The following is a 25,757-nucleotide window of genomic DNA, read 5'->3' as shown; positions in this document are numbered from 1 at the left end:
GCATTTGCAAATTTGAGTGTGTATTATCCTTTAGAGAGCTCATTTCTTGTTCACCATGCAAATGTCATTCCCAAGAGGACCCCCAAACAATTATACTCTTTGGCCTCACTAAATCATTCTTGATTTTGCTGTGTAATCCAAGACTTTGAGGTTTACTAAATCTGACTAAAACTAAGAAGTCGTTACAGGAAGAATTGTCATTTGGTGAGCAAAACAAGAATTGGCTGCTGCTTCCACAGTGTTTTTCCTATGCAGAAAAGCATTGTGTTTTCAGATCTGTTATTCTGTACTTCAATTGAACTCCTAATATGTACTGATGCTGGCAGAATACCCTAGGATAATTTTGAGACACGTAGTCAAAGGCAGTCTGTCTTGTGGTTTCTTTAAGAAATCTGGATAAAATTAATCAATGTTAAGAGCCAAGAATTGAAATCAAGGAAAGATACTAATCCTCCATGATGATTTCTGATTAGATTACCATCCCACTAAAAGAGCCAGATTGGAGAAGGGAATGGCAACCCACTCCAGTATTCTTGTCTGGAGAATCCCATGGACGGAGGAGCCTGGGGGGCTACAGTCCACGGGGTCGCAAAGAGTCGGACATGACTGAGCGACTTCACTCACTCAAAAGAGCCAGATACAAGGTTTTGTAACAGTGGCAGAATAAATACACAAAACCATCAGGATTCTTAAACCATAGTTGAGATGCCAGTTTTCCCTCTGCCCCAATCACTCTTACATAAGTTGTTCAGACAATCTGTTTAATGTTATATTCCTCATAATTAAGCTACATTTTTTTTCCATTTTATTACCTCATAGGAGAGGGTTTATTTGACATAGTTCTAGGCAAATTACAGATTTATGGTTCCAACTTCAGTAAATATTTCATCCCTTAATTTTGGATACAAGAATCTATTATCTGAATGGTTTATTGTAATGTGTCTCCTTTATAGACTAGAAGGGTGAAAGACTTGTAAATATATCTGTAAGCAAAGACTTCAGTGAAAGGATCAAGGATGACAACCTTATGGAGGGATCCAAATAATAATGACATCTTTTCCATCAGCAAATACCCAAAATGCTCTTATTGAAAATAAGGAAAATCAAGTAATATGCATGTCCCCAAATAATCATATTCATTTAGGTATTTAGCCACAAAATGGGTCTCTGTATGGATTTTAGGAGAAGGCAATGAAACCCCACTCCAGGACTCTTGCCTGGAGAATCCCACGGATGGAGGAGCCTGGTAGGCTGCAACACGACTGAGTGACTTCCCTTTCACTATTCACTGTCATGCATTGGAGAAGGAACTGGCAACCCACTCCAGTGTTCTTGCCTGGAGAATCCCAGGGACGGGGGAGCCTGGTGGGCTGCCATCCATGGGGTCGCACAGAGTCAGACACGACTGAATCGACTTAGCAGCAGCAGCAGCAGTATGTATTTTATATATATTTTAAAAAGATTAAATGGATTTAATTTTGGTATTGTCCTTAACCTGATATTTGACTTGTTAATAATAAAGTATCTTTCTGTGAAATGATGAGATGCCAGAGATAGAAAATGTTAATCAGAAGAGTGGGATCACTTACAGTCTCTCCACGTTGCCCAGGATGTCCTGGCAGGCCATCTTTTCCAGGTGGTCCCTGAAATCACAAATATTCAACATCAAATGTCACAAGTATTTCTTGAATCATTTTAGAATCTAAATATAATGTTAGACAATTTTCTTATATCTTCATTAGATATGCTATTTTGATGTTCTATTGATTTTATATATGGTAGTATATGTAAAGGGGCTTCCCCAGAGTCTCAGTGGTAAGGAATACACCTGTGATGCAGAAGATGCAGGATAAGTGGGTTCAGTTCCTAAGCTGAGAAGATACCATGGAGGAGGGCATGGCAACCCACTCCAATATTCTCGCCCAGAGAATCCCATGGACAGAGGAACCTGGCAGGCTAGAGTCCACAGGGTCACAAATGTCAGACACGATGGAAGGGACTGAGCACAAGCAGGTACTATGCGTATATATCTCTTTAGTATAATTCTATGAGCTTCTCTAGTGGTTCAGACAGCAAAGTCTGCCTGCAGTGCAGGAGACTAAGTTTGATCCCTGGGTCAGGAAGATCCACTAGAGAAAGAAATTATTACCCATTCCAGTATTCTTGCCTGAGAAATCCTATGGAGAGAGGAGCCTGGCAGGCTAGAGTCCATGGGGTTTCAACAAGTTGGATATGACTGAGTGAATAAACCACCAGATAGCTATAACTCAGACCAACACAATATTATAAAACTGTAATCTGAGTATTTTACATTTAAATTATTTCATTAGCAACTATATTTTTAAAGAGCATATCCACATATTTGTATTTTATTTTTGCAAAAATAATGGTTCTTCAGTACTTGACAAATGAATATTTTCCCTTATTTTTGTTGTTATTTGGTGAATATTTTTAATTTAATTTCCTGTGCATCAAGACTTGGATAATAGAGACAGATGCTGTCCTCTAGTGGTGGTCTGAGCTTCTAACTGACAAGAATGTGAACGAAATAAAAACTTACAAACAACAGCATTTTACTTCTCAGTTGCTTCAGGTAAAGAAAACAAGGGGTGCCACTCAATTTTAGAAGTTACCAGGCCCAATTTTTCCCCGTAGCTTTTCTTAAATACCCTCTTGGAAGCATAACGTCTCTTAAACACTGGAGAGCACGTCCACTGTGCTATCACTTTAGGTAAGTAATGCTGTCTTTGTCATGACTGAAAAAATAAATGAGGCTCATCCACTAAGAATTTAAGGTAAAAATCCTGAGAGGGTTGTTTAGATACTTAGTAGATATAGATGGCTTCTTTAGAATGCATTGTGGATGACTCATCCTACACAGAAACCATTAAGCATCAAGTTCAAATTTCAAAGTATGTATAATAGGCATAGACAGAGAGATTCTTAGATGAGAATGTCTGGGTAATTGAAGGAAATGATCACTTCAATGACAACATGTTTAACGATAACAGGCATACCTCTCGCAGTTTAATTATTTGAATAATCCTATTCAGGTATTAAAAATACACTATTTACGTAAACTTATTTTCAAGTATCAATTCTTTGTATATGAAGTTTGAAAAAAAGTATTTCCAAATAATATCATTTTCACAGACAGCTTTCTTCCACTGGAATAAGACTTTTTCTAAGTTGGTTGTAACATCTTGGGAAAAGGCTTCCTGATGGTGACTAGTACCAGCTCTCTCCCTGATCTCCTCTTTATTGACACACTATTTAAATTACCAGCTCTAATTAAAGCCCCTCTGATATTTCGCAAGAACATTGCTTGCTCAGTGATTTGCTCGTATTTTCCAGGACCATCTCAGTGATTCTTCCCCAAAGATCTTTCCCAAAGACCAAAACTGAAATGTTTTTAACCAAGTCCCCCAGCTATTCTTGGGCATCACAGACCCATTCTTTCTTTCAAAAACATATATTACATACTTATGTGTTGGGCACTAGGTAATCATAATATGAGATACAGTTCTCAGTTGGGAGGTGAAACACATAAATAAGTAATTGTTACTGGATCTTGTTTAGGTTCAGTATTTCAAAATAGTAAATAAAAACAAATCCTACTATTTTGATACATATGGGAATAGATGTGCCATCAACTGGGATTAGTAGTAAAACTTTTAAATAAAATTACAGGGTGACTGCTAAAGGATAATAAACATGAATCAGACACTTTGTTCCACCCTGCTAAAATGCATCTCAAATGATGAGTTTTGCAATCAGTATAAGCTATTTATAGGGCTTCCCGGGTGACTCAGAGGTAAAGAATCCACATGCAAGGCAGGAGACACAGGGGACAGGAGTTCAATCCCAAGGTCCAGAAGAGCCACTCCAGTATTTTCTCCTGGAGAATCCCATGGACACAGGAGCCTGGCGGGCTACAGTCCATAGGGTCACAAAGAGTTGGACATGATTGAGCATGCAAACACACATAGGCTATTTACACTTGTTTAACATTTGTAAATAAAAAAGTTAAATATCTCATTATATTTGCTGGTGTGAAAAGTATAGATAATACTTTTATTGCAAAATATTACAATGCTTTAAAATAAACTTAGATCTCAATAACATAATCTGAGATGAATGTAACATGATTTTTAATGGCTTTCCTAGATATTCTATGGGAGCAGTGTTTAATAGACTATATAAAAAATTCATATCATCATTTTTCTTGATTTAAGTATGCATTCCTAATATTAAGTGATAAATCCTAAATAGTTTTATTGACTCCGAACTACTATCCAATAAAATAAATATAGTGGCCAAATAATTTCATGGCATTAATTTAAAAATGATAATATTATTGATCAAAATAGATAGACATTTGATGTCATTGGAGAATGTCAGTGACAACAAATTGATCTAAGTGGGGTTGTATGTATATAGCAAAGTAATCTGTGTAAAGATACTTAGAATAAATGTTAAGAATTTTTTCACTTCTCATTAGCACTGTCTTGATTTCTCTATAAATAGAAGGTATCTTATAGTAGTCATGTTATAAATCTTATTAATCACCAGAGTTAACTTTTTCTTAAATGTGGTAACTATATGCTGACATTGGCTTGAGATAAATAGACTCTAAACATGAATATTCCAAGTACCCCATATGTATCTGTGTGAGTATATATATATAAAATATATATATTTCATTTATTTATACATACATATATAATATATATACATTTCCTAATTATAATGAAAATGAATCAGTTAATTTGAAGGAAGAGGAGCTTGGTTCAATCCTTCTACCTGAATACTTCCTTCTAAATATCAAAGAAATGAAGACAGTTCTTTCCTATATATTATAAAACTGCATACCAGAACAAATGATAGGTACTTTATTTCACACTCGAATGTTTCATTTGTCAGAGAAATAGAGTATAAAAATCATTTTGTTTAGCAGTGAAAGCAATGTTCCTTAACAGTGTCATGTCTCTCTACCAGACTGCATGCTTCTCAAGTGTAGGCATTTATTACACTTCTAATACTTAAGAGGCAAAATGCATGCATGATCAATGACTCAAAACTTGAAAGATACATGAGGGAATGGACTGAAAAAAATCTGAGGAAAAATGGCATTCTGTGACAATAAAATTATACTACATGAGAGATACTTCTTAAAAGTTTGTTCAAATATAAATGGCATGATAATGTTGAAGTTATACATACCACTGGAATTTATGTTGCTAAACAATAATCTATGAGCATGGCTTAAAACTACTTATGAATGGATCTTATGTGCACAATTTTGCAACAGTATTTTCATTTCTCTATATATGCAGCTTTTCATCATTTAATATTACATTTAGAACAAAACTGAAATAGTAAACAGCATTACATGCAGGTAGTATCTAATTATCCTTTGTTTAATAATAGGTATTTGTGTTAATCCTTTTATAACATTATAATATAGATAATAGCCTTTTTTATATGTGTGCAGTAATATCAAGATTCTTAGTGATAAAAATAATATTTAAAACTTAAATCAATATTTTACCATAAATAACCCATTTTCAAATATGTGAGCTAAAGTCACATTTGAAAATAATCAAGGAAAGAGGGAGTTATTCAAACTCAATAAAAGTACTGGAGAACATTTTATTTATTTAAAAATGATTTTCAACATGTTTAAAAGTAGAATGTACTCATTTGTAACATTTATTTAGGTTTTAAACAACTTAATTTAGTAGTGTTTTTTTATGCAAGATTGTTATTGAACTATATTTGGTAAACTATAATTATTTATATTAGATACATAATTATTAGAAATTAGAAAATTTTTTAAATGTTAGCATCCAAAACGTCTTATATAACTTCCTCATACAAGGTGCATGTTGTAGTAGTTTGTAAAAAAGATTCAGTTCAAAATCAGTTTAAAACATGCAGCCAAAAATCTGTATCAGTATGTCTCTAAATGAAAACATCCAGGATGTGAGTAAAACCGTCAGTAATTATTTACAAGGAATTAGTTATTTGTATTATTGCATTGAAAAAATTTTGTTCTCAAATCATTGACTGAAAATTTTAACTGTACTCAGTTTCCTACAGAGTAGGTCATATTCATATTCAAATATATTGGTCTTAATCTCAAACTACTTTTGAATTCACTATTGAAAGTAAGGCCCATTGACCATTGGCATTGGCATCATCTGGACATTTGCCAGTAATATCAAGTCTCAAGACCTATCCCAGACATACTGAATCAAAACCTACATTTTTAACAACATACCAACATGATTTATGTGTACATTAAAGTTTGAATAGCATTGTCTACTCTGGACTAGAACAGTGGTTCACAAACATTAGCATGTATCAGAACTACCCAGAGAGCTCATTAAGACACAGACTGGGCCCCTCTCCTTGAGTTCCAATTAAAGGGGTAAGGTGGAAACAGGACACTGCATTTCTAATAAAGTGCTCCTGATCTTGTTGGTGGCCCATGGGGGCCACCCTGTGAGAACAATTTCCTTTGATAGGTGGGTGCTATGGTTTGAAAGGCTGTGTCCCTTTGAAATTCATATGTTGAAAGCATAACGCTCAAATGTGATGGTATTAACAGGTGGTACCTTTGGGTGGTGCTTATGTTATCTTCATGGAACCCTCAAGAATGGAATGGTTGACTTATAAAAGTGGCTCCAGGGAACAGAAAATGAAAAGTCTGCTACCTGAAAAAGGGTCCTCACCTCATCATTCTGGGACTCTGATCTCTGACTTACAGCCTTCAGAACTCTAAGAAATAGAGTCTATCATTTATACACTCAACAGTCTATGTTTTCTTTGTTATAGCAGCCAGAATGGACTAAGGCAGTAACTTGATACTAGCTCTTATAAATAAATTGAATAGGTTGCCGAAAAAGGAGAGAAAAAAGCAACTGAGCATGTGGCATGTCCTATATTCCCATAAATATCTGTGTAAAAAGAAAAAATTTCAATTAACTTTGTGAAAATATTTGACTAGGATAGTCTAAAGACTGTGGCTCTAAATAAATTTTATAAAAAAGGGAATGATTCAAGAAGGGTTATCATTATATTTTCTTAAAAAATACATTATAAAGGCAAAAATAGTAAATACAAATAATAGATCTTAATGTGATATAAGTAATATCAGAACATTGGAGGATGATTTTGAAGAAGGATGCATTGGATGATAAAAGATAAAAGAAATTAATACACCAAATATTTAAGATTCAGTAATGATTTTTAATGCCATCAATAATACTCATTGCAGTAGAAGAGTAGTTGAGAGAATAATGTTCATGTTGTTCTAGTTTTGATATACTTTGAAGGGATGTTTAATCAGATATATCTAAATTATATTCAGAAATGTTTGATAAACTTCATAAGCTCAAAGTACAAACTCTGGCATTAATCACCAATTTGTCTTATGGGCTTCCCTGGTGGCTCAGTGGTAAAGGATCCTCCTGTATGCAGGAGGCCAGGAACTACAGGTTCGACCCTTGGGTTGGGAAGATCTCCTGGAGGAGAGCATGATAACCCACTCCAATATTTTTGCCTGAAGAATTCCATGAACAGAGGAGCCTGGCAGGCTGCAGTCTATAGGGTGGCAAAGAGTTGGACACAACTGAAGCGACTTGGCATGCACACATGCACTTTGTTTTTATGGAAATTTGTATCAATATTCGTATCCAAATATATTTCACATATAAGCTGTGACTTGCAAAATTTGAAAACACTATCAAGTGAAGAAAGAGAAAGAAAAACGATGACACTTACAGGAGGGCCTTTTGGTCCAGGGAATCCAACTGGACCTTGAGGTCCTTGAGGACCCTGAAAAGAAAAAGCGGTAGGGTAATCTAAGCATATGCTTTAAAAGGAACATCTTTACACTCTGAAGTTTATTTCTACAGATAAAGAACAATACAGACTACAGCTTATTTACCATAATGGCAGAACTATGGGCAATACAATGAGATAATCTATGCTAATGTATAAGCAAAATGGATGATTTTCCACAAAATTCAGTACTCAAAACTGCACATCACATAAGTGGTCTTAGCTTAAGAACACTGAAAATATTTAGAATTCATATTAAAAGTAAATAGAACATGGGTGTATCAGGAAACCTTGTAGATAATCTATTTTCAATATTAGCTAAAAACATCTATAAATGGAAATATTTCAATTCAATAAACTCCCCCAAATTATTTTTAAAATTGACTCGATACATAATTTGACACTACAGTCATACAAAATTAAAAGAAAAAAATAAGTGACTATCTCAAAAAGACCATAGAGGACACCTTTAACTAATCTCTATATTTAAAATGTATTTGTTTTTGAGGATATTGCTATCTCATTTTATTTATGTATAAGCTTCTTTTGTAGATAAGATGAAAATACTATGTCCCAAATATTGAAAAAGAAATACTTATGCCACAAATTATCCATTATTTATGCAAAATTCAATTTATTTCAGTGCGTTCATTTTTTGTTTTTATTCTGTTTTATTTTTGCTAAAAGTTCTCATTTTAGACCTAAGTAAAAACTATATTAACTAAGTCCTTAATAGTAGGTATTCATGCTCTGCAAATCATGAGTATGAGGGATCATATTTAATTTGTAGAATATCCTAATGAGTGCATATAAATATATATTATATATACATATATAATATATATTGTTTGTACATATAATGCTATATATATATACATACATAAATATATTGTTAAAGAAGGTCATTAAAATGGGCAAATATAGATATTTTTCATTTCTAATTCAATGGTACTACAAAACTCTCTCCTTGAACTTCCCAAGTCATATATACAGAAGAGAACATTTCTGTGATATTACTTTTATTGTTCTTCGACTGTGTGCCTAAGACATAGCAAATAGTTCATGATACTTAAAATTCTTTGAGAAAATGCTATATTATAGAGAAAATGTCTGATAAACTACACAGAATGCAAGAAATACATTTTGTATATTTAAAACAAGTATAAATGTTTCTTGAAAATGGTTTCGAGCACACTTGAAAAATTTTTGTTTTTTAAAATCAACCTTTGAGCTTCCCTGGCAGCTCAGATGGTAAAGAATCTGCCTGCAATGTGGGAGACCCAGGTTCAATCCCTTGGTTGGGAAAATACCCTGGAGAAGGGAATGGCAACCCACTCCAGTATTCTTGCCTGGAGAATCCCACAGACAGAGGAGCATGACAGGCTACAGTCCATGGGGTCGCAGAGTCAGATACGACAGAGCGACTAACACTCACTTTACTTTGATCCTCAAAATATACTTTTCTCATTCTCAAAATTTCTTCACAGTCACAAGTGATCATGTTCTTGGGTTACACTGTTGTGTTCCAAAATAAAATCATGAAGATTTATAGCTGATATTGAGGTTTTGGAATGTATAATAAAATATGTAAATAGAATAGTTTGTGCTTTAAAGACAAAACTCCTAGTTATGCTACAGTTTGTTAAATGGTTCTACTGGTTCTATTCCAGTTAATGATTCAGCCATTTTAATTAATTTAACTGTATATTCCAATTAAGATGACTGATATAAAATATTTAAAATGTGTATATCGTTTATGAAGTCAAAATGTACAGGATGAACTTAATTTGGAAATAGCTCATCAACAGTAAGAAATATTTAATAGAAACTTAATTAAACTTGACCCAAAGCCCTGAAACAACTGTAATTTAATGTTTATTCTTGGGTCTTATACAATGACATTTCTGTCACAAATAGAAAGTTTATTTTTTTAAAAATGACCTATTCTCAGTTTTAAGTTATACATCAGAGGGTATTTCTGTTTTACTTTTTGTGAAATACCTATTATAAATTTCAATAATATAAAATGTATAATTTTATAAATATATAATATCAATTTTATATTTTATAATATCAATTTTATAATATAAAATGTATAATTAAAATTATAGAATATTAAGTCATTAGCCTAATTTTGTTGATAGTAATGTAGAATATTTTAAATTCTTTCAAGAGGATAGCTTTTAAAATCTGGCTACAAAAATGCTATAGTTTGCCAAACAAACAAAGGGTGTGCTTACTTATGTATATTTAGCTTTATTTTATATCAATTGAAAAATCAATTTACTAAATAGTTTTCCTATTTACTGGAATAGATGCTTTATCTTGATTTGAATGTTTATTGCTTGTGACTTAATGGCTACTGGAAGCTTGCATGTTACCAGCATAATGCTACTGCCAGCTCCAGAACAAAGTATCAGTATGGAAAGCAAGAGCAGGGGAGGAGAAGGTATAGGTGTTATATACAGGTAGGCTGCAGTCCGTGGTGTCGCTAAGTCGGACACGACTTCACTTTCACTTTCACTTTTCACTTTCATGCGTTGGAGAAGGAAATGGCAACCCACTCCAGTGTTCTTGCCTGGAGAATCCCAGGGACAGGGGAGCCTGATGGGCTGCCGTCTATGGGGTCGCACAGAGTCAGACACGACTGAAGCGACTTAGCAGCACATATTTAAAAGAAAAACAAGATTTTGGCTTGAGTTTAAGAGTTAATAACATAGGCCAGTTACACATATAATTTCTCTCACTTCTATAACAAAATTAGTAGCACATAAATGATGAAGATTTTTTTAAGGAAGTAAATTAAAGAATGGGCTTCCCACGTGATGCTAATAGTAAAGAACCTAGTTGCCAATGCAGGAGACTCATGAGACACGATCCCTGGATCAAGAAAATCTCCTGGAAAAAGACATGGCAATCCACCCCAGTATTCTTGCCTGAAGAATCCCATGGACAGAGGAGCCTGGTGGGCTACAGTCCATAGGGTCGCAAAGAGTCAGACATGACCAACACAACTTAGCACGCAACGCATATTAAAGAATGGGAACTTTTAAACTCTGACGTTTTGTGGATTTGCAAACACATGTCTTTTCCCAGAAATTTAAACACTTGTGAAATATAAACATTTATATGATGTAATTATTATACTTACTCTTTCACCAGGAGGGCCAGGAGGGCCATCACCACCTGAAGTGCCCTGGGAAAAAAAACACAAAAACAGAAAAAAATCAGTTTTGACTCCTTCCGGTAACAGCTGTCCTCTGGAAGAGGAACCTACAGACAAGCCCAAATGGAACAAGTTCTGACAGTACCTTTGGACCTGGTTTCCCAGTGGGACCTCTTGCTCCTCTTGAACCTCGAGGTCCCTGCATGTAAGAGCAAAGATGAAATTGATCTAGCTCCAATTAGATCAAAACGGCACAGGATCAGTTTTCTTTTTTGAAGCAAATTACTTTGGAAAGTTAAATCCAAAATCAAAATCACCATTTTAAATCAAATCCCTTACCGTTGGACCACGCTGACCCCGAGGACCTGGTTTGCCAGCTACGCCCTGTCAACAACAGTACAAACAGCCTCAGGATACAGTATATCACAATGAATTGCGAGTCTGGGTCTGACAGAGAGGTTCCCATGGAAGAACACTTATATTAGTCCAGAACAGTATACTTGTATATCATACCCGGGCACCTTTCTCTCCATTGGCACCTGGAAACCCAGGAAATCCAGTGGAACCCTACAAAAATAAAAATAGTAAACAATGAGTATATTAATTAACATTTTAGCAACAAGCTGAAAGTCTTTTAAAATACAGTGGTTCTCACAAGTGGGTAGCATTCAAATCAAAAATATAACTTTAAGACACCATACAACCTTTATTCATGTACTGAAAAATGAACTTACAGTGACACCTGAAATCCTGGAAGCATTGAAAACATGAATTGATAACACATCTTAGTTTTCAGCTTTAAGGAAATTAATTAATCAAATATATCATTTCTCATACCAAAAAATAGCAATTAAAGGACATTTCATATAAAATAAATTTTGACTTATAATTCTACATATTTGCTTCAACTCTGAAGAAAAATTTTGTTTTTCACAAGCATGAATAATCAAATAGTAAAATAGGAGTTTTATAAAATGTTTTTCTGAATTAACATTATTGTATTCTTGTAGTATACTTATCACTTTTTAGTTGAGTATTTTGTACCTTTGGAACTGGATAAAATCTAAAAGATTAAAAACCTTCCCCTTTTTCTGTTTGATGTTTAAATGTGGTTAGATACAGCTGAGAGTCTAAGTCAGACTGTCCAGCATTAAAATCTGTTATGGGGATTCCAAACACATGAATTCAAGACTTATGTTTGTCATGCAATCATGTAAGTAAATTGAGTACATCACTTATCCCCTTTGAGCATAGCTTTTTCTTCAGTAAAATGAGATCATCTGCATCTTATGGGTACTTTGACACTTGTAGGATATAGAACTGAAGGAAGGTAAAGCATAAAATGATAATAATAGATAACATTAAATAAGGATTATTTAAGGATGTAATAAGCCCTATAAAAGCACTACGTAATTTAATCCACAGTTACCTTTTACAAATGGAATATAATTCCATTTTACCTTGTACATATGTCCAGATTTTCATCTACTAAGAGATTCCTTCGAACATGACTGTGATTGGTTTGCCTCATTATTGTATCATGAAATAAAGCAGATTAGGGTTCAATCCTTTCTCTTGAATTTACTAATAACTATGAGACCCTCAGAGTGGTGGGTGGGGGAGGGGGCTTCCAAGCACTCACTTTTCCTATTCAGACCAGTGTATGGATTAAATGCAATAATGTGTAAAATGTCTAGCAAAGAATAGTAGACATGCAGATTTTACACACTTTCCCATGCATCAATGAAGGTAAAACAAAGCCTTCTTTGACTTGAATACATCTTTGGGTTTTGTTTTTCTTTCTTCTTCTATTAGATTCAGGTGCACAGTAAAGTTAATCAGTTATACACACACACACACACACACACACACACACACACACAAATATATATTCTTCATATATTCTTCACTCAGATTCTTTTCCATTAAAAGTTATTACAAGATATTTAATATAGTTCCCTGTGCTATATAGTAGGTCCTTGTTGTTTATCTATTTTATATATAGTAATGTGTATCTCTTAATCCCAAACTCCTAATTTGTTTGTTTCCCCCACTTCTCTCCCTTTGGTAACAATAAATTTGTTTTTTATTTCAGTGCACACTCATTTGGACTGAACTAACCTAAAGTATTATTTCTCCCAGTAATAATGGCTCCTCTGTATCAGAATAGTCTAGAGTGACTGCTGAAAGAAGGGACTGTCAAATCCTACTGCAGGCAATAGGGTCCAGGAATTTGCATTTTTAACAATGTCTCCAGGTGATACATACAGAATGGGTGTTATCAATTTATATTTCCTCCACAAATCAGGAAATTTGTATGTGAAGCCTTATGGCATTTGATGGACAAAGCTTAGTAAGAACTGCTAAGCTTCCTATTAGGACCCATTTAGCAACATATTATAATTCATTTATAGAGACCACTATGTGATCAACCTGAGGACAATTATTAGAACATGTAATGCTCACATAATGGGGGAAAATGTCTGCAAATTACATTTTTGAAAAGCTTTCAAAAGCCTTTTCTCTATCTCTGCTGCTGCTGCTAAGTCTCTACGGAGAATCATATAGTTATATCTGGTAGAGTATTACTATGTGAATACTCTAGGACATCGACAAGTAAGTATAATTCAATATGGAAGTAATTCATTTCTTTCAATTTAAGGACAAATATTCATCTGTCCTGTGAAGAAGAGAAATACATTTGTAGAGACTTCATTCAAACAAATGGCTCTTATGTATCAATTTTATGTTTAATAAATTTATTTTCTTACATAGTTTCTGCTCTAAGAAATTTATGGGAAATAGACAAAAATGTCTAATCCACCAGCTAAACGATTTGTAATATATGGGCAGATCCTTCTCTTTTTCCCACATAAAAATTATCACCAAAATATACAATTTCTATGAAAAGACATTTGCTTTTAAGTGGAAAAAATAAACAGCCAACAAAAGGCCAAAAAGTCAATGGTTAATAGCAAAATCAGCTCTTTTGGTGAATAAAACTTGTAAAATTAGTTTAAATGCTATTTTAAAATATAAACTAATTCTATCTGAAAATAGATTTTACTTTTTGAAATAGCTATCATTTGATACAACATATAATGGTACATCTTTAAAAAACCCATTATGGTTTACATTTCTAGTAAGATATTACATAAATTATATTGTCTAATTATAGTCCTTATATTGCTTGAAAATTAGCAGCCAAGTTTCAGTGAAAGGGAAAGTCGCTCAGTCGTGTCTGGGACTCTTTGCGACCCCATGGACTGTAGTCCGCCAGGCTCCTCGGTCCATGTAATTCTCCTGGCCGGCATACTGGAGTGGGTAGTTGTTCCCTTCTCCAGGGGATCTTCCCAACCCAGGGATCAAACCCAGGTCCCCCACATTACAAGCAGATTCTTTACCATCTGAGTCACCAGGGAAGCCCGATTATAGTCCTTATATTGCTTGAAAGGGATTAGCAGTCTAGTTTCATATTTAGTATAATAAAGACTTAAGCCTATTCAAAATTCACTGGCTTCCACTTAGGAAGGGAATGTGACCCTATCTTTGATTTTTGATGTATCCATCATTTTTTATTTAAGAACTGAGAAACATAAATGGTTTTGATCATAGAAAAAAGTTGTGAAGAAAAGTAAAAGAAAAAGATAAAGACCAAAATTTCAGACATTTAGGTTAAAAGGTAATAATGCAATGTTTGATTCCTCGAGAAAGAAGCATTTCTCTCTAGTCATTCTGGTCCATTTTGTTACTAAAGAACTGAATGATTATTGAACATAGTATTGACTTAGGAAAACCAAAAAAATATAAGAATGTCAAATAAACACTTAATAGAAAACTATACTTATTCATGTAAATGTAAAAACAGATTTCTGTATTTAAATCAAAACACAACCACAACTGCAATTCAATTTAGATCAAAAATTTACCCAATAAGTTAAGAATAGTTTAAAGTTGTATTTTATAAAGTAAATATCTTTTTTTACTCAAAGCACTTGTGAAAATGCTTCACATCCAAAAGGAAATTAACTAGGTAACAGAATAGGGTATTAGAGACAATATTTAAAAGGTAAAAATTACTAATTAATGCTTGTATTATTTTTTAAATCATAGGTTAAATGCATCTTTCTTTAGAAGGGCTCCATTACCTCCTAGAATACAAGGAAATATTCTAGAAAGCCAATGAATAGGGCAAAACTGGATGGCAAGCCTAAAATACTGTTATCACATGATAATGAGTCAAAAGTACATGAAATTCACATTTTTCAGGAGGTAGGATATTTTTGTCTCCCATTGATTATCTGTGAAACATTAATAAATATATGTTTGGGTATTATTACACCCAACCAGGATGTATCCTTATATTATAAACCTGTCAAACATTAATGAATCAAACAGGAATAGATAGATGACAAACATATAGATAGATAGTAGATAGATATAGATAGATAATCTCACGTGCATGTAACTACCTTTATATTAATAAGCAAAATTTATATATGATCGTTTAACCATTTAATGTAACTAGTCAATCAATCAAAAGAATCCTTAACGAAGTTCTATAATGAGCTCGAGGAAAACTAATGCAAGGTAAACATGTATTTTTAAAACACTTTTTTGCTTAAAATATGTATATTTCACATAGTCAAAAATAGAATCTCAGTGCATTGAGTGCATGAGTTGAGTAGTAGTCCCCTCAAAGACATATCAAATATCCAAATATTCTGGAATTTGTGAATATTACTTTATTTGGAAAAAAGGGGTCTTCGTAGATGTAATTTAGTTCCGGATCTTGAATATAGATCATCCTGAATTATCCAGGTGGTCTTTATATCTAACGACAAGTGTCTTTATAAGAAGAAGAGAAGATAAGAACACAGAAAAAAAGGCCATGTTGGAGGGGTTGGAGATTGCACACAAGCCAAAAAATGCCGAGGGCCACAGGAAGATGGAAGAGGACAGGACGGATTCTCCCACAGGGCTTTTGGAGGGAGTATGGGCTGGCTGACACCTCAATTTTAGACTTCTGGCCTTCAAAAGTGTAAGAAAGTCAATTTCCATTGTTTAAATAACGAAGTTTGTGGTGATTTGTTACAGTAGCCCTAGGAAACTGAATCTGTGGAAATGAGGGAAAATAAAGAGGATGAAAGAAGAGCCATTCTTTCTCTTAAAATAATATCAAATGGTAATTCAAACCTTTAGGGAACTAGACAGGAAATCAAACATAAAACTTCTAGATCTATTCATTAAATGCTGCCTAGGAATAGACCTTATTCCAATTACAAGGAAGTGGCTGACTATGACTTCCTCTGTCTCTAAAATACTCCAGTCCAAAATCATATAAACTCTCTGAACTCTCTGCAATCCCAGTGCCCATAAATGCATCTGACTTTCTCTTGTAACATTATATTTTAAGGATTCATCATCTCTACATTACAAACTGAAATGTAACCATAGATGATTAATGTTAAATGTATTGACAAAATGCTAATAAACAAGCTATAAAAATCAAGCTAATTGTTTTACCTTTGGACCTTGTCTTCCTGGATATCCTGGTAATCCTGGAACGCCAAGTTTCCCCTATAGTTAAAACAATAATAATAATAATAATCACTTCAAAATAGAATTCAGTCTATTAGAGCGCTCGAAAGGAAGATTTGCAAGTTTTTCCATTCTTTATTTTCACTACATTTCTTAATTTGAAGAGGAAAAAAATGTTACTAATGCTATGATGTTCAATAACGTAACCTCTTAAGTGATAGTGTCTTCTTTAAGGACATAGTGAAAGTCACTCAGTCATGTCCGACTCTTATGCGACCCCATGGACTATACAGTCCATGGAATTCTCCAGGCCAGAATACTGGAGTGGGTAGCCATTCCCTTCTCCAGGGAAGCTTCCCAACTCAGAAATCGAGCCGAGGTCTCCCGCATTGCAGGCGGATTCTTTACCAGCTGAGCTACCAGGGAAACCCTGACATAGAGTCCTGAGTAAAGATAATTCTAGGACTGTTTGTGAATGAAAGAATATGGTAAGAATTCACCTAAATTTTATCAAAATTAAATGCTATTTAAAATGAATGGCTGTAGTTAGAACTGCATGTAGGTTTTGCCATTTCAACTAAAGGTAATCTATTTGAAAAAATTATTTAATTTCTCACTGTAAATAGAAAGCAAGCAATCATGTTAACTTTTTTTTACTAAAGGAAAGCTTATATAAATAACTATATTAAGAAATTTTAACCTAATTTTTGAGCAAAGTTTCTTCTTTTATTCAAATATCTGAATAAATTGAGTTAATAAATACCAAATATTGAGAGACAGAGCTAAACAATGATTTTTGTGGAGTGTTAATTCCTACAGGTGGAAACTTGAGTGTGTAGCTATTTTCTTCCAGTGCAATAAAATTACTACTCAGTTTGAAGGTGCTAAAACAAATGATAAATTACAGTGAAGTCCAATGATGTATAGCATATACTAAAAGGTTTAAAACACTAAACTAACAAAATTGACCCCCTGAACAAAGCATTAATTTAAAAATTTGGATAGAAAGAAAATAAAATTAAAATAAGTGGATTGAATAAAATATATTTTTGTGAAATTTGACTGAGACAATTTCCTTAAGATCTTAAGAAAGTATGTTTAATATATAAAATATTTATCAAAATCTTAAACATTAACAGACAAATAGTATCATTATTTCCTATGTGCATTCAAAATAAATAAGAGCAAAAACATAAACAAGTCCAAATTACTATCTATAAAAAAAAGATGAGGAGGCTTTATGAACAAAAATATATTTTACTGGATGAAGCAAGGCAAGAAATTAAGAATACAGTTTATGATCTTGTTATTATAGATAGGGGTCCCCTGATAGCTCAGCTGGTAAAAAATCCGCCTACAATGCAGGAGTCCTAGGTTCAATTCCTGGGTTGTGAAGATCCCCTGGAGAAGGGAAAGGCTACCCATTCCAATATTCTGGCCTGGAGAATTCTATGGACTATATAGTCCATGGGGTCCCAAAGAGTCAGATATAACTGAGCGACTTTCACTTTCACTATCTTATATTGAACTAAACAGTTGTCTGATTCAAGATCAACTTTACATAGGTAAGCGGTCTTCACACGAAAAATATTCAAACAAGCCTTAAGAACCATACTTATAATGATGTCACCTTGGACACAGTAAGTTGTCACAGCTTGTTTTATGCTACTGATTTCAAGGTTAATGAAATTCTCTTAATTATGATCAGAAAACTTTTGTAGTCTATGTTACTACATTAGAATGCAAATTCATTCATTTTAGAGTCATTTAAAAATAAATCCAGACAGAAAAATTGTATTTTCAGTACAGTGATAGGCAACTTCAATAAAGGAGAAAATACTAATGAAATGCTAAAGATGAAAAATTGGGAAGTAAACTTCTGATGCCTCAGAACAGTTTGTGGGGCCAACTTACACAGAATACAGTGGGGTTGACAAAAGAGGAAGGTCCTAGAATATCCTTAAACTATTGGCAAAGGAGCACTTTGAGCAGAAGGTTCATAGGTCTTGTAAGCCTTTATGCCCTGAACCCCATCTTTTCCCTCTGTTGCTTAAACACGATGACATTATTGGTTTACAAACAGCAACTGGGAATGTGAAACTGTAGAAATGACTTATGATAACATGAGAAAATGATTTTTTATTTGTCTAGTCACAATACCTATATAATCCCTATTTTTTTTTCTGGAACAGGATGGTAAAGGGCAGAGACAACAATTTTCTTATACAGCATGCTATTTTCATATTTATAGAATAATGATATGCTCAATATAAAAAATTGGAGACTAGACATACTTACAAAAAAAGGAATAGTTTGATTTATACCACCAAGAGACAAGTATTATTTATATTTTCCTTCAGTGTACATAATTGGATAGCACTTATCATCAATATTTCTAGTTTTTCTTAATTTAACTTCAGGTTCATTACTGGAGGGGGTTTCCATTCCCTTCTCCAGCCGATCTTCCTGACCCAGGGATGGAACAGGGGTCACCTTCATTGTAGGCAGATTCTTTAACATCTGAGCCAACAGGGAAGCCCTATAAGTTGTTTACAATATCACTAAATATTCTATGAAGGCATAATTTTAATGTTGCCTAATATTATATCTAAATGTAACAGTTGCAAATATTTTTGACATATGCATATAGCTTAGTGGCTGTGAAAGCAATAAATTAGTATTATCCAGGAACTTTTAAAACATGGTGATGTGGGAGTTAAACTGGATTAGAATTAAAACCTCTTAAAGTATGGCCTGAACATCAGTATCTTTTGAAACATTTATTCTGTAAAAATACATGCTTATGTGGAAATATTGAGAAAAGAACATTTTGGTTTTAGGGCCAAAGGTGATTCAGCTTGCTCCAAAACAATAAGTTGGCCACTTTTCATTGATTCTTTCATCCTTCATTAATCACAGGCAGATTCTGCACTTTTAATATAGAAGAGTGTTAAGAGTGGCTGATGCTACATGGCCAATGGGAGAAGAGACTAGAAAATAAGGAACAGTAGAAGACGATGAATGTGCCTGTCTCCTGATTATACTTCTACGTAGCATATGGATATGAAATTGAAATTCAAAAAATTGAAACTAGATAAAACTCTTGATTTATATAGTGGGTGATTAAAATCACCCTAAAATGACAATGAAACATCATGTACAAAAGGACTTGTAAATTTAAAGTTGTTCACTCACCTTCTCTCCTGCTTGACCAGGAGGACCGGGGTCTCCAGTTGGACCAGCTCGACCTTTGGGGCCTTCAGGGCCATCCTCTCCTCTTGGACCTACTTGACCAACTTCTCCCTGATAACAAAGTAAGAGCATTCTTGCAACTTAAAATATCTTTGAGACTGAATGGCAGAAATTATAGTTCATCAAAAAGTTATATTCTTCAATTCTTGGTTTGTTTACTCATATATATGACAAAGAGGACTGAAAGTCTTTGACTTTATCGATCTTTCAATTAATACATAAATGATTCAATACAGTCTGACATTTGAAAAGCTACAGAAGTCCTATGCTACCATGTATCACACTAAATTAATTTTAATTCACTGAGTCACAGAAAGAGAGAGAGAAAATAAGAATCAAAATTAGATACTATAGGTTGGCAATATATGCTACCCCAAAATATGCCACTTTGGCATAAGGATTATTTTGAACTGAAGGCAAGTGGGAAGAAGCAGATACAAAAAAAGTGATCTACCCACCCCATACTTGCTTAAAAGCAGGGAACTAAGGTGTTTTTCCTACCCTTTTGATCAGAAAAGACAAAAATTAGTCACTAGAGGTAACTAGACACTTACTAATCTGGAGCCAGAAGCAAGCACCAGAGGAATATATCTATACAACAAACTTTCCAACTAGCCTTTATATAACATTAATAGTTTCCATTTATCTGCCTTCCCACAATTTATAGCACTAGAAACTCAAAGTCCTTTCTTCTTTAAAATGTATTGTTCCTTTGCTAAAATGATACACAATCACAAGTTCTAATCACGCTTGAATTACTCATCATTTAGCGTTCCCATGTATAATCATGATACACAAGATAAACTTCTGTTTGCTTATCTCTTATTAATCTGTCTTCTGTCATTCTGTAATTTTAGAGGGCTCCAGTCTGAGACTCTATCAGGGTAGGAGGGAAAATAATTTTTCCTCCCAGATGATAGCAACTTTGGAAATCACTGATTGGAACATAAGAAAAATATCTCACCTGACTTTAAACTTTATTTTCACATTTAAGGTATTAGGTTCTAGAATGCATATGCTATTGCTCCCATCCCAGACACAGGCTTTATACGCATTTTAGGAAAATCAATATTCTATACCATGCCTTTTTTATTCCACTTATTAGATACTGTTATGCTAGTTATAAAACAAATTTTCCCAATAAAACATTTAATTTACTTTAGGTGACAAACTTTTGTTTTCAAGATACTCACTAACAGAAAAACGGTGTACTATATTGAGACTCAAAAATTCAAGACAACTATAAAGTGAAAATTCATGAAAGTTGCAGATATAGTCTCCAGGAAGCATAGCTCATTATATATGAACAAGATTTAAAACAAATCTATTGAATTAATTATATAAAGCAATTTGATCATCAATTTATAAAATGTCTGTAAATAGTAACACCATATATGATATAATATATATTTTGTGTATTTATAAATATATATATATATAACTATGCATGTGTAGATATGCTATGGGACATATATTTAGCATAGCATCCAAAAAATAACTAATAATATTTTATTTCCACAGAAATTAAGACACCTAATCTTCAGATAAAAATGGAAGTGAAAAATGTCTCAGGTAGTACAAACATTTGATTTATTCTATGTTTGCAGTATTTAACTATAGAGAAATAAGCACACACACATCCATAAATGCATGTACTAGTGCAGATTTTCTTTTTACTTACTCTATCACCTTTGAGACCCATGTCACCTTTGAATCCTGGAAAACCATCTTCACCCTAAAAAGTATAAATAATAAAACAAGTACTTAATCAATTGTTTGGATAAATCTAGAATACGACTATATAAATTATGAGTATTGATAATTAGGAAAAATTGTTCTGAGAAATATGAATCTTGCTTGTGAAAACTTCCTCTTTCCTATTTTAAACCTTTATTTCCAGTATTCTCTCATTTCCCCATAATTAATGACTCTAAGTTACTTTTCACTTTCATGCATCGGAGAAGGAAATGGCAACCCACTCCAGTGTTCTTGCCTGGAGAATCCCAGGGACGGGGGAGCCTGGTGGGCTGCCGTCTCTGGGGTCGCACACAGTCGGACACGACTGAAGGGACTTAGCATCAGCAGCAATGGCTCTAAGTTACTAGAAAACTTTTCACAAATGTGTTCGTTAAATCTTCTCTATCTTATGGGGAAAATAACCATTATCTTGTAACAACATGTATCCTATGTTATTTTAACAAAGAAGTAAACATTTAATTAACTTTGGTTTACAAGAACCCTGGATGACCAAATAAATTCTTTATCTTTGCTGATACATACCTATACATTTTATCTCATTCATCTTGTCTCCTGTGCTTTAGATAAATGTCTTCTGGTTCAACTTGTTCTCTATATTACAACCTCTCTTCAGGTGAAGAATAAGCAAATTAATATTATCCTTTATGCATAAATAGAGATTGCTAATTGGCACATATGCACAAACCAGGGATGCTGAAAACTGGGCATCCTTATCAAAGAGAGGAGAAATTTTGACTATGAAAATACTTCTAGTCATTTTTACTATATCCAGCTTCATGAATGACTTTACTGTCTCTTAATTTCAAGAAAAAAAATTCCTAAGGAATAATCATTCATGTATTCAATAACATTAGTTGAGCAATTATTCAGAGCACTGTGGAGTAATTTGAAATTTTTGTTTTACCAATAATTTGCATTAATTTTGGCTCAGGAGGAGTAGAATGGGTGTTTGGAGATGAAAGCCATGAGGATAATGATAATGATGGACTGCGCTGGTACCAGCAGCGATGGTGCTGAGGAGAGAAGGGGACTTGGAGAATTCACAGAGCAGCTGGTACCTTAATTAGCAGTTGGAGAATGGATGACTTGCAGAGTTTGAGAAAAAGGCCTGTCAGGCCAAGTATGAGAACAAAGCTAGGAAGATTAGTACTTACACTTCCACATCCTGCTGTGGAAATGACTTTTACAAAACACAAAACTGATCATATCAATTTTTGGAATCAATGATTCCAAAGTGCTAATGATGACCATAAGCTGCCATCTCCCTCATGATCGAGGCTTTGTTCACCTCTATAGTTTTATCTTTGGTTTAAATATCCCTTCTACTTCCATCCAACACACTGGAACTGAATTTTACAAAAGCTGAATTTCCTGTATTTCCATTTGTAATTCTTGCATTGGTTAACCACTTCCACATACACACGCATGAGCAAATCTTTTACTTTCTCTGTTTACCTGGTGAGATTTTCCTCATCTTTTAGGATTTAGCTCATGATTCTGCTATGAATCAGTAAAGAACCTGCCTGCAATGCAGCAGACCTGGTTTTGATCCCTGGGTCAGGAAGATCCCCTGGAGAAGGGAATGGCAACTCACTCCAGTGATTCTTGCCTGGAAAATTCTATGGTCAGAGGATCCTGGTGGGCTACAGTCTGTGGGGTTGCAAAGAGTCAGAACAGGGCCCAGGGACTACCACTTTCATTGCCATGAGGTATTCCATGACCTCATTCTTTGCCTATTAAAATTAACCTCTTCATCCTATGTGCCGCACTCATCATTTGTTAATATAACATAACATCCTGTCTGAGCCACAGGGGAATAATCACAGGTCTCTTTCTTTCTACTAAATGCTGAAAAACAAGTGAAAGTGAAGTCGCTCAGTCGTGTCCGACTCTGCCACCCTATGGACTGTAGCCTACCAGGCTTATCCATCCATGGGATACAAGAATCATGCCTAATTAACCTCTAGCTCTCCAATGCCTACTATATTCTGACCCTCAAAATCATGATATATAACAGATATTTATTAAATGTAAATTTGGAATCATCCTTGCCTCAGTGTGAGTTTGGTAATGTATGCTAAGGTCCAGAAGATATAAGGATAGTAAGGATATGTGAGACTTAGACCCGGAAGTGCTGAAGGCTAAGTCGCTTCAGTTGTGTCCCTTCGCGACCCCATGGACTATTGCCCTCCAGGCTCCTCTGTCTATGGATTCTCCAGGCAGGAATACTGGAGTGGGTTGCCATTCCCTTCTCCAGGGGATCTTCCTGACCCAGGGATCCAACTGTCATCTCTTATGTCTCCTGCATTGGCAGGCAGCTTCTTTACCACTAGCGCCACCTGGGAAGCCAAGACCTGGAAAAGGAATCAAATCTGATATAGTGCCTTGAATGCAGCTGGGCAGTAGCAGAGGCTTAAAAGCTGAAAATGACCAGTTAAGTTCCTATTGACTGGTGTCTTCATTACCTGATCCCTAGAGAGAAAGGTAATTACACAGTTGCTAAGTTTAGTTTAAAAAAATACTGCACTCTATGTCTAAAATAAATAATAGTTTTTAAAATTTTTTTCAAGGAGAGGTATTTTAAGAGAATATATAGTGAAGTAGAGGCTACTGCTATCAAAACTTTGTTTTCAATACATTCATAATTTTAAAAATAAATTAGATAGTAAGTTAGTAAGAACATCCTTACAGTAAGTGACATTTTTAAAACAAATGGCACTTTCAAGTTACTAAGCTTTCCAGTCCTTAAATTATCAAATTTTAGTATTTTAATTAATTTATTTTAATTGGAGGCTAATTACTTTACAATATTGTAGTGTTTTTTGCCATACATTGACATGAATTAACCATGGGTATACATGTGTCCCCCATCCTGAACCCACCTCCGACCTCCCTCCCCATCCCATTCCTTAGGGTTGTCCCAGTGCACTGGCTTTGAGTGCTCTGTTTCATGCATTGAACTTAGACTGGAGGAAACAGATTTTAGAAAACAGGTGAAAAAGGAATTCACCTGTGCCACTTGGTTGACTGGGTTATGTTGCTTAAGTTCTAAGGAATAAAGCTGAGTCTAAACAGTGGAGAATTTTATTCTAGTTAGGGCACTAACTTGGTAATTCAGCTTTCGTTAATTAATACTGCTATTTGTAACAGGAAAATAGTTTCAATTTCCTTCCTCATCTCTTTTGAGATAATGGTTGATTATCATATATATTCAGAAAAACAAATGGTGTACATTAAAATTAACTACGATTTCATGGTGCTTTACAAAGTTTGAAAATAGGAAGAATTCTTGTTATAAAAAGTTTCCATTAAAATTTATACAAAATTTCTCTAAATCTAGGTAAACAATATATTACTAGGTTAATATATGATATGGAATGAAAGGTACAACTGAAAAATATCTTAGAGATTTTTTAGGATGAGGTCCTCATTTTACAGACTTAAAATAAGGCTCAGGGAAAGTAAGCAACCTAATTTTACAAGTTAGCTTTACAACTTTACTATGAGCGCTATCATCAGAACTCAGAATGTTTAATTCCCAATTAAAAATATTAATTATTTCTCTATATATATACTTGTTTCTTCTGAGACCATATGCCACTCAAAATAACCAATAATATAAAATTTTTTTCCTACATATAACCAATATACATTTTTTTTCCTGAGTATGTTTCTTCTCACAAATATCTCATCATCTATAATTTTATTTTCCTTTGCATTTGCCACTACCCCTCCTTCCAAAAAGTTCACAACTTTCCCACTCCAATTCTTTGCCTTTCATATAAACACTGCCTTCCCTAAAATTCTTGGTGGGCACTAATTCCAGAGAAAAAATTTGAACTGATATTTAAATGTATTACCAACAAAAACTGAGATTCTAAGTTCCAAACTGAGACTATATATATATATATATATACACACTTTTTTTTTTTTTGCCTAGGCTACTTGCAAATAATTACAAGTTCAACATTGTCTAAGCCATCACTCTGTTGTCAGCTCAGTAAGACACTATACCCTGAAGTTCAACTGAGATGATAAAGATGAATTGCATTCAAATCAAAGTAGCTGAGTTAATTTAAAACACATGACATATTTTCATGCAGTAGACTTGACAATATAGTCGCATACTTTGACAATGCCTCAGTATGTTACCTATTTATTATTTTCAGAAAATAAAATATAACATATATAA

General features: G+C 34.0%; 1 protein-coding gene across 1 annotated transcript in view; it reads right to left on the bottom strand.

Annotated features, from left to right (window-relative positions):
- Positions 1-25,757, bottom strand: part of COL11A1 (collagen type XI alpha 1 chain) — a 225,048-nt gene that overhangs the window by 84,915 nt on the left and 114,376 nt on the right. Inside the window, exons 29-37 of the mRNA XM_055584945.1 lie at positions 21,489-21,542; positions 19,751-19,858; positions 16,541-16,594; positions 11,528-11,581; positions 11,354-11,398; positions 11,160-11,213; positions 11,000-11,044; positions 7,789-7,842; positions 1,590-1,643 (exon numbers count right to left, since the gene is read on the bottom strand). Of these exons, the coding sequence (XP_055440920.1) occupies positions 1,590-1,643; positions 7,789-7,842; positions 11,000-11,044; positions 11,160-11,213; positions 11,354-11,398; positions 11,528-11,581; positions 16,541-16,594; positions 19,751-19,858; positions 21,489-21,542 (522 nt within the window). The remainder of the gene's footprint in view (positions 1-1,589; positions 1,644-7,788; positions 7,843-10,999; positions 11,045-11,159; positions 11,214-11,353; positions 11,399-11,527; positions 11,582-16,540; positions 16,595-19,750; positions 19,859-21,488; positions 21,543-25,757) is intronic.

The sequence above is a fragment of the Bubalus kerabau genome, chromosome 6 (genome assembly GCF_029407905.1).
Source record: "Bubalus kerabau isolate K-KA32 ecotype Philippines breed swamp buffalo chromosome 6, PCC_UOA_SB_1v2, whole genome shotgun sequence".
Taxonomy (NCBI): Eukaryota; Metazoa; Chordata; class Mammalia; order Artiodactyla; family Bovidae; genus Bubalus; species Bubalus kerabau.
Note: the sequence above shows the minus strand (reverse complement) of the source record. Positions and strands in the feature narration are given on the sequence as shown.